Source organism: Cynocephalus volans, chromosome 8, assembly GCF_027409185.1.
Source record: "Cynocephalus volans isolate mCynVol1 chromosome 8, mCynVol1.pri, whole genome shotgun sequence".
NCBI classification, from domain to species: Eukaryota; Metazoa; Chordata; class Mammalia; order Dermoptera; family Cynocephalidae; genus Cynocephalus; species Cynocephalus volans.
The window spans coordinates 115,713,196-115,723,587 of NC_084467.1; the positions used below are offsets into that span (position 1 = coordinate 115,713,196).

Sequence of the window (10,392 nt, forward strand, 5' to 3'; positions counted from 1 at the left end):
CCGTCCCAAATAAGCACGGATTTGCATCTCCTCTCTTCATGGAGGAATCTGTTTTTGTGAGATTTGGTGTTAATTAGTTGCCCTGGTATTTCATTTCTCTGATAGATTTAAGACAACTTGTGGTTTTGAATATCCAGCTTTTTAAAATTGTGAGTATGGAAGTGAAATTTCTTCCAGTTTGCTGAGTTCTTATCTTCACTTTTCAAAAATTACTTTCTTTCATAAATTAGCTTGAGATAATTTTTTTTTCTTGTAAAGCAAGTAAAACCAAAATATATAACCCAAACACATTTATACAGATGATGCTTACAAAATACAAACAAATATTTGAGAGCATTTAAATAGTTATAAACACCACAAAAGAGGATGGTAAGCCTGTTTAGGAGAGACTAACTTATGACAAGACAACCATGGAACAGCCAAGTAGAAACAAAAGAGAATTCTGAATAAATGACTTTAGAATACTCTATTAACTTCACTTCCCACAAGATTTGACTATTTTAAGTTTCTTATTATGAGTTACAGGAAATTTACAGCAGGACCCTGTTTGTAAATGTTATGCTTAATAACTTATACTTTTATCCAAAATAAACCTGTATAAGATCCTCATTTCACTATTTAGGGTTACAAGTAAACTTATGATGTCTTAAAAGTAACATGTTGAAGATCTCCTTCAAAATGGCAAGAAATAATTGGATGCATGGGCCAAATTTATTCATTCGTTTAATAAATATTCACTAAGCAAACATCCCTTCCTGGGCACTCTATTAGATGGGGTATACAGTACTACAACAGTATAGAACCAATACTCCACAGCAAGTACTGAAGTCAAGATCATGAGTGGGCAAACATCAGCTGAGGGTTGCCACTTTAGAAAACGTTGTTTCAACCAGGCTTGTCTTTATCTAGAGAGTTGACATGTTATAATAAAATGCAGCACAATAAGATTTATTGGTTGTTGGTGTGTGTGTTTTTATCCCTAAGTGGACTAAAAGCTCTTTGAATAAAGTGACTGCATTGTCAACCATGGTATGTTCATAAGCACAGCAAGATGCTTGGTTCCAGGCAGGTGCTAAATGACTGTGTGGTGAGTGAATATATATCGATGAAAGTCAAACAGAGGAAATTTTTTGTTATATGTTTCAGTGTCCCTGTGGTTTATTTGATGGCTACTGGCTCTTCTCTAAGGATAATAGTGAACTGGTGGTAGTTTATAGTGTTACTCAGGGAAATCATAAGGGATTCTGAAAAAGCATATTAAAAAAAAACACTGATAAGTCATAGATGTGAATGTGCTGGGTATGAGAAAGAAGAGACTACATGAGGGAATATAAAAGGACAAGAGAAAAAACCGAGTGACCAAAAAGAGCAGAAACAGGAGAACATTAGGTAGCACACTGGGAGCCAATAAGTTTCAGGCTTTTATTGTATAAATGTGAAAAAACAAATGTCCCTAGTGGAAAAGTGACTTCTCAATGCCACAGAAGAATTATTCAATAACAGTTGAGTTAGGGGAAAGTGAACAGATGAATGTTGGTGAAAAAGAGAGAAGCTGCAAGCCAGAGAGGAAATGAGAAACTGAGCAGGACCAGGATTGTGGGAAGCAGCAGAATTTTTGTTCTTGTTGTTGCAGACAGAGGAGTTTTGTCTGTTGATTGGAGAAGGAAGTCAGAACAGAGATAGTATGGGAAAGGTTTGTTTAGAACAGAAATCAAAGACCAACTTTTCTGAGAGAAGCAAACAACGTCTGCAAATAAAATGCTGTTTCTGCTGCTTCCATTGCTGGCTGTTCTCCCAGGTGGTGACAATGAGAATGGTAAGGACTTTGGAAACTGCCCAGTTGTGCACAAGAGGGTGTGTGTGTGTGTGTGTGTGTGTGTGTGTGTGTGTATTTCTGTGGGTGGTTTCCAAACATATGGCTGAACAGTAGGAGTTCCAGGCTGATTCCATTCTGAATGTCTTTGACTCTAGGTGCCTGGGCTCTTTTGAAGGTGTTGATAAGGTGTGGAAGCCTGCAGTAGGTGAATGTCTGCTAGGATAACTATGGCTGTCTTTCTCTCAACATTCTGAATTCCTCCACTCTGGCACATGTACTTCTGCATTTTCTCTCTTTCTCAGTGCATTTTTGCTCCCCATCTTATCTGTTCTTTTGCCACAGGGTTTGAAGAGCCTATCTCCTTCCATGTCATCCATATCTCATCCTTTCACAACCGTTCCTGGACACAGACTCTTCTCTCAGGATGGCTGGGTGAGTTGCAGACTCACAGGTGGGACAGCGGCTCTGACACCATCATTTTTCTGCAGCCCTGGGCCAGGGGCAACTTCAGCAACAAGAAGTTGATAACACTGAAAAAGTTTTTCCACGCACACATTGTTAGATTTGTTCAGGGATTTCACTACTACGCCCGTCAGTTACAATTTGAATGTGAGTTCAGTTCCCTCAATGGGGTATGTGGAGGTCAGTATGTGGAGGTGTCTCAATGAGTTTCTTATTTCTCTTGGAAACAGCTTCCATCCTTTTCTGATTCCCATTCCACTTTTTCCATCATTAAAATGCAGTCACACTCTTTTGGACAGGGGCTATAAGCCAGACCCTGATTCTTCAAACATTTCAAATCTGCCTTGTATAAACTCCTGTCTCATTGATTGTTGGGTTGAGGCTTATTATCCTCTCTTCGAGGTATCCTGTGGCCACCCTTTTCTCTGGCCTCCAACCAAGTACTCTCAGCGTCCTCACTCTTTGACTGACTCTCTACAGTATGATTTTCTTCTGCATTCAGTCTCTCCACAGTCTCTGTCCACACATTCATTGCAACCCATGCATTCCACTCACCCTAGGTTGTTATCATTCCCACTCTCTCACAAGAAGGCCTTCCTTGCCAAAACCATTTACATACCTTCTTTGAAAAATTTCCCCTCCTTCTTATGTTATTCATCTTTTCCTTCAACTCCAATCCCACCAATTCCTCTTTCTTTGAAATTTTGATCAAACCAAACTTTTTTCCATTCCCTCAAATCCCCTAAACGTCTCACTTCTGCTTCTATCCTCTTCTGCTTCCACTCCTTTTGTTTTATCTTTTTATTCCCTCTTCCCTCTAACTCATAACCTTTCTTCCCCAGATCCTTTTGAGACACAGATGACAGCAGGCTGTGAGCTGCACCCAGGGGGGGTCTCTGTAGGCTTCCTGTGGATAGCTTATCAAGGATCTGATTTCATAAGCTTCCAGAACAATTCATGGCTGCCATCCCCAAAGGGTGGAAGTAGTGCCCAGTTTGTCTGCAGAGCACTAAATCAGGAAGAACATGAGAAGGAAATGGTCCAGAAGCTCCTCAGTGACAACTGCCCACATTTCATCCTGGATATTCTTGATGCAGTAAAGGCAGAGCTCCAGCGACAAGGTCAGTTCTGTACCCTCCCTCCAAGGATTTTCCATTCTAAAATTTTACCTTCTTATTATCCTCTTCAAAACTTCTAAACTGATGTGGAAATTTGAAAGTCTAAGTCCGTTATAGGATTCTTACGTGAATGTCTTTCCTGTTCTTTACAGTGAAGCCAGAGGCGTGGCTGTCCAGTGGCCCCACTCCTGGGCCTGGACGTCTGCTGCTGGTGTGCCATGTTTCTGGATTCTACCCGAAACATGTGTGGGTAATGTGGATGCGGGGTAAACAGGAGCAGCTGGATACTCAGCGAGGTGATGTCCTGCCCAATGCTGATGGAACGTGGTATCTCAAAGTAACCCTGGATGTGGATACTGGGGAGGCAGCTGGCCTGTCATGTTGGGTGAAGCACAGCAGTCTAGGAGGCCAGGACCTTGTCCTCTACTGGGGTGAGAAGGAACTGGGGCCCAGGCTACAAATGGGAGCAGGAGGTTCTCAGTCACAGCTAAAAAATATGGGATTTTAAGGTGTCTAGAGCCAAAAGGAAAAAAAAAATAGGTAGCCAAAAAAGTAGAAATGTGGATAATGAGGTACCTGTAGATGCAGGTGGATGTTGAGGGTTAGATGAAGGATTCATATCTGAAGAAGGATGAGAGAAGAAATAGAAAGGAAAGACATTGGGGACTTAAACACTCAAATAAGCATTAGCAGCCCAGGGAAATGCAGTAAAACATGGAGTGAATGGGGTAAAACAGTGAGTGAATTTGAAATAATATCCTTGGTGTCCACCCAAATCCACAGATCATCACATCTCCACGGGCTTGATCTTCTTGGCAGTGATATTGCTTCTCGCTCCTCTGATAGGTCTTGCATTTTGGCTTCGGAAGTTCCGGTGAGTTCTTTGTGTCCATGTTTCCTGCTCTTCCCTCCTCCACTTGTCTTCCTGACATTTTTTATTTCTCTCTGCTCAGTTCCCCTCTCTGTCACTCCTCAGATCTCATCTCCACTTTATGCAAAGTGACTCCATCTCTGTTCTCCTGCACTTCATATAGGACACGCTGTGAATTTCTGCTCCATCATTCTCCCTTTGGAACGAGGACCCAGCAGCCCAGGGGCTCGAGATATACCTGAACACAACATGGTGATGACATCCTTTCAACTCTCCTTGTAAAACTTTTGTTGTTATTTATCTCTGCTTAATAATCAGTTTTTAAAATAAGCTAAATTTAGTTTTGCAGGGTTTGTTGTTCACACATGGTTCTGGAACTTTAACATTAAAATTTTGACTTTGAATGGAATGGGGTCCTAGAAACCTCCACATTTTCAAATATTAATGGATCATCGGGCCTATTTCAGATGTCACTTCCTCCAGAGGGCCTTCCCCTAGTTAGCAAGTAGAAAGTAGTTTCTCCCTTGTCTGAAGTTGCACCACATTTCAGCTGCACTGTGTTAACTGTACGCCTCAGTCCCTATCCTTCACTGCAGTTAGTTAGGTCCCTTTCTCCTTCTAATTTTTCACCTCTTTGAGAACAGAGTATGTTTCTTCTCAATATACATAGCCCTGTGAAATGTCTCGCCTGCATATGACATGTTCTCAATACAAATCTGTGTTGAATTTATGTTGGATTTGTAGACTTTTCTTATTCTCTTCCTTCCTAACAATTTTGTAGTAGTTGAGACTTTTCATGCTCTTCTTGTTAAAAGGCTTGTCATTTTGCCAAGAGACTTCCCACTTTGCTAATTCTGTAGTTTCCTCTCTGAGCCCCTGAGGAAAAACACAGTTTTGCCTTTTACTGATCTTATCATTCAACTATAAAGATCTATTAGAGTGAAGGTAATGTTGCGAGTATTCTAAATGAAAAGCAAAGCAGGATGTAGGCCCTTACTATTTATTGTGGTTTAGGGACAAGCAGCAGAGTGATCACATTGCAGTGTGTTAGAAGCACAGAATCTGGGGCTTCCCCTCAGACTTACTGAATTATGATTTGCATTTGAGAAGATCAGCAAGAGATTTTGAGGTGCATTAAACTTTGAGAGTCACTGATTTAGGATATGACTGAGATGTAGTAAAGTGTGTCACTGAAGAGAAAATGGTCAAGTAAAGGGAACGGGAGTGTTTCTCCTTGGGTTGAAGTAGGACCAAGGCAGGTAATGTACAGACGTCCATTTTCATTCTTCAAGGCAGTTATGTTCTATAAAGTTGCTGCAAACACTGAATTAGTGACTACTGAGCCATTGCTCTTAGGGCAATAGGGCTATGTTCTTGTGGGATTCTGTCACAGCATTTTTGTAAACCTATGAATATATAAACTTGTTTTATGCATGTTTTGCTTCAAAATATCTTATCTAATATGTATATATATTACAAAACATTCATTTTATGTAGCATTTCTTTATAATAAAACACAATCTGAGAAGTATTTAATATTTTCCTGACTGGTTCACATGATCATATATTTCTTTCACTTTCAGCCTCAGAACAATGCTGTCCACTATATTTAAAAAAATCTGTTGTTGGGCCGAGCCCGTGGTGTACTCGGGAGAGTGCGGCGCTGGGAGCGCAGCGACGCTCCCGCCGCTGGTTCGGATCCTATATAGGAATGGCCGGTGCACTCACTGGCTGAGTGCCGGTCACGAAAAAGACAAAAAAAAAAAAAAAAAAGAAAAAAAATCTGTTGTTATCTCTCGAATACACAAATTTAGCTGCTGTTCCATAGCTTTATTATAGTGTTATAAATATTACTTTCCAAAGCAGCCTCACCTACAATTAGGGGAATTTCCTCTTTTTTCTGGGTGTGTGGTATTGTTGATTCACTGACATTGAACTCACAGCCAGCAGCACTATAACAAGAAAGCTCTTCTAACTCATGTTTTCTCTGTAAGGCACACCATAGACTTCCTGTGTTTCGGAACATTGGACAGCTCTTCTGCAATATGTTTTGAGGCCATTTTAAAAAACAAAATCTCTAACAAAGAGCACAAAAATGTGAAAAATGTGGCACTAAATAAACCACAAAAAGGATGCCTGTTAAGGTATGAGAACTGAAATACCTTCTTGACTTTAGTTGGGAATGTGTCCTTTCAGTAACTCAAATTTTGCACCTCTCTGTGCATATCCACAAATGGCTGTTTGAAAGCTCAATGAGTATTGATTTGGGGATTAAAAATAAATTTTATCAAGTAGATGAATTAGAATATATGGAATTTGTGAATATTGATGGTCTGCTAATGACCCCAAATGGCAGTGTTAGTCCCATTATGAATTGCTAAACTTCAATTACTTAAGATTCATATATTCAACAAATATTTCTTAAGCACTTACTGTGCAGCAGGAACATATTGCATATAAAGAGGCTGAGGAAAAAAGAAAGATCGTCACTGTGCTCTGTGATTGAAAATTTTGCCTTTGATACTACAGATTACTGTTTTCATTTTTTTTTTTTTTTTTTTAGTTTCCTATTACACTAACTTATTTGAGTTGAACTTGGGGCAAGAGACTTATCTCTAATTTGTTCAGAAAGCTAAGAAGAAGAGCACAGTATGTAAGGAACGTGCAGAGGGACCAGGTACAGGTGGCAGCAGCTGAACATATAAACAATTTTTAGAAAACAAAGTTGTGAAGGGGGAAGGGAAAAGTGTGAAAAATATGAGATGAGGGAGAGCGAAGATCAGGACTGCTGCTGTCTTTCTGCCTGGACTATACATGATTGGGTACACTCCATCTAGGTTCCAATCTACCTCACCATGTTTGCATGGCAACTCTGGTTTTGGGCTGGTTGACTCCACCCCCAGCTGTGTTAATCATTCTTAGGCAATCCTGAAGACTCATCCTTGACAATGTGATAGGTTAAAGAATGGACATGTGACTGACAAGTTAAGCAAATCATCATACAGATCCCATTTACCCTTCTCAAAACGATGGATCAGGCTATGCACCATTCCTAAACTGGCTCAGTTTATATGAAGCCTGATTCCTGGGTTTGGAGTTAGGGGAAAGAGATGCTCTTTCTTTTCCTGGATGTTATGGTGTGGAGTATAAAACTTGAAACAGGTCAAGTCATTTTTTTCAGCACCAGAGAAGCAAGCCTGTGGATGAAATTATGCAGGCAAGAAGACGGAGACAACAGATCCACAGAAGAGTCTAGATTAATCTCTACTCAAAGCCTGATGACCCATGGGCTTCTCAGTTATGTCAGCCAATACATTTCTTCTACTATTTCATCCTATCAAGTTGGGTTTTCTCTCCATAGTGCTGAAAGCATGCTTGCTGTTGAACATAGACCCCGGGGGACCCTTGGCTGATTTTTGCTCTTGGTTGCAGCATTCATCTTTACTTCCCTCTTCCTTCTCTCTTCCTGAGATTAGCTATTCCTTAAAATTGATTTCCTTTCTTTTCCTTTTTTCTTTTATGTGTCCTTATTTTGTTAAACACTTGTACTGTCTTGCTTTTAACTATGAGATCTGGATCTATTCTCTCCTGGACTCTTTACATTTTTCTAACAAAGCAGAAACTCACCAGGAGTCAAAGGGCTGGTTTTGCTGCTCGGTGTGTGAGAGATTTTGGAAAGTTTCCTGATCTTCATTCTTTTCTTTAGTCAAGTTGAGGCAAAAATGTATACTCTCATGTTATTGATAGGAATGAAAACATAATCTAGAACCAGCATTTATTACTTTAAAAAAATCGTTTTCATTGTACATGTTTATGGGGTACAGTTTGTTGTTTTTATACATGCATATATTGTACAATGATCCAACAGAATAGCTAGCATATATATCACCTAAATATTTATCATTTCTTTGTGATTATAGCATTGAAGATGCTTTCTTCTGGCTATCATGAATTATACAGTACAATATCATTAGCTCTTGTCACCCCAGGTCACCAGAACTTTATCATTCTATCCAATTCTAACTTTGTAACACTGCACCAGTCTACCAACCTTTACTGGTCCCTCTGTCTTCACTCCCTTTCCCTACCTCTGGTTACCAGTATTTATTTTCTATTTCAGTCTCTCTCTTCTTTGTCTCTCTCTCTTTTTAGTTTATTTTTCTTAATTGACTCATAATCATTGTCCATATTTATGAAGTACAATATATAACAATCTGGCACATTCACAGTGTGTTAAGTGGTCAGATCAGGGTGCCTGTCATATCCATCTTCTCAAACATTTGTCACCTCTTTGTTTTTGGAAGATTCAACATCATCTCAACTAGCTATTCAAAGATACACAGTACTTTGTTGTTGACTGTGGTCTTCCTATATTTCTTTGTCTTTTTATTTTTTGGTTATTATTTTTTTATTTTTTTGAAGTTTCTTATTTACCTTTTATTAACTGAGAAATTAGAATATGGGAATAGTTGATAAGAATGAATTAAGTAGAAATTTGAGTGACATCATTTTTAATATAATTTTCTTGCCTATTTCTCAGTTATCATATTTTTAAAATTTTTTTAAATATTATTTTTATTTAATACATATTAATGCGGTACAGAGTTGACTAGTGTTTGTGTACAGTATGTGATGATCAAATCAATATTATTAGCATATTCATCCTTAGAAATCATAATTACTTTTTGTGTCCCTTACCCGATTACTCACTATGTCACCTTTCTCTCACCCTTTGTCACCTCTAGTTACTACACGTCTGTTCCCTTCTTTTGAAATTTCAATGTTTTATTACGGTCTTTCTTTTATTCTTTGTTTCTTAGCTCCCACTTATGAGTAAGGATATGCAGTATTTCTTTCTGTGTCTGGCTTATTTCACTTAACATAATTTTCTCCAAGCTCATCCATGTTGCAGCTAATGGCAGAATTTCATTCTTTTTTAATGGCTGAGTAGTATTCCATTGTGTAAATGTACCATATTTTCCTTACCCAGTCATCCACTGATGGACATTTAGGGGTTGGTTCTATATCTTGGCTATTGTAAATGGAGCTGCGATGTACATGGGAGTGCAGGTATCCCTCTGACATGATGATTTCCATTCCTTTGTATATATGCCCAGAAGTGGGAATGCTGGATGGTATGGTAGTTGTATCTGTAGTTTGAGAAATTTCCATACTGTTTTCCATAATGGCTGCACCAATTTACATGCCCACCATCAGTGCATGCGTTCCCCTTTCTCCACATTCTCTCCAGCACTTATTTTCTGTCTTTTTGATATCAGTCATTCTGATTGGGATGAGATGATATCTCACTGTGGTTTTGATTTATATTTCTCTGATAATTAGTGATGTTGAACATTTTTTCATATGCCTGTTAGCAGTTTGTGTATTTTCTTTTGAAAAATGTCTATTCAGTTCCTTTGCCTGTTTTTTTAAATTGAGTTATTCATTTTTCTACTATTGAGTTGTTTGAGTTCTTTGTATATTCTGGATATTAATACCTTGTCAGATGTATAGTTTGCAAATACTTTCTCCCACTTTGCAGGTTGTCTTTTTACTCTGTTGATTGTTACCTTTGCTGTGTGGAGCCTTTTTTTTTTTTTTTTTTTTTTTTTGATATAATCCGACCTGGTAATTTTTGATATCATTCCCTGTGCTTCAGAAGTATTTTTCATAAAAATCCTTACCCAGTCCTATGTCCTGAAGTGTTTCTCCTATGTTTTATTTAGAAGTCTTATAGTTTCAGGTCTTACATTTATGTATTTAATCCATTTTGCATTGATTTTGGTATATGGAGAGAAAAAAGGATGTCAGTACGTTCTTCTGCATATGGATATCCAATTCTCCCAGGACCATCTACTAATGAGACTATACTTTCCCCAGTGTATGCTCTTTGCTCCTTTCTCAAAAATCTGTTGACTGTAAATGTGGATTTAATTCTGAATTCCCTGTTATGTTCCATTGGTCGATTTGTCTGTTTTTGTGCTAGTACCATTCTGGTATTTTTTTTAAATTAATTTTTTTAATTGAACATAACTATTTATACATATTTATAGGGTACAGAGTTGACTATCAGTATTTGTGTACAGTATGTGATGATCAAATAAATATTATTAGCATGTTCATCA

At 38.4% G+C, this 10,392-nt stretch overlaps 1 protein-coding gene across 1 annotated transcript; it reads left to right on the forward strand.

Annotated features, from left to right (window-relative positions):
* The first annotated feature begins 1,758 nt into the window (after positions 1-1,758).
* LOC134383968 (T-cell surface glycoprotein CD1a-like) lies at positions 1,759-4,274 on the forward strand. The gene is made up of 5 exons (XM_063105522.1): positions 1,759-1,816; positions 2,159-2,425; positions 3,121-3,399; positions 3,549-3,827; positions 4,180-4,274. The coding sequence occupies exons 1-5, from the start codon at positions 1,759-1,761 to the stop codon at positions 4,272-4,274; spliced, it is 978 nt and encodes a 325-aa protein (XP_062961592.1).
* The last annotated feature ends 6,118 nt before the right edge of the window (positions 4,275-10,392 follow it).

What these genes read in the sequence shown, in the direction of transcription:
- LOC134383968 (XM_063105522.1), top strand. Translation starts at nt 1,759, where the DNA reads ATGCTGTTTCTGCTGCTTCCATTGCTGGCTGTTCTCCCAGGTGGTGAC. An exon ending in AGGTGGTGACAATGAGAATG is followed by an intron (nt 1,817 to 2,158) that starts GTAAGGACTTTG and finishes CTTTTGCCACAG; the next exon opens with GGTTTGAAGAGCCTATCTCC. An exon ending in GGACCTTGTCCTCTACTGGG is followed by an intron (nt 3,828 to 4,179) that starts GTGAGAAGGAAC and finishes CCAAATCCACAG; the next exon opens with ATCATCACATCTCCACGGGC.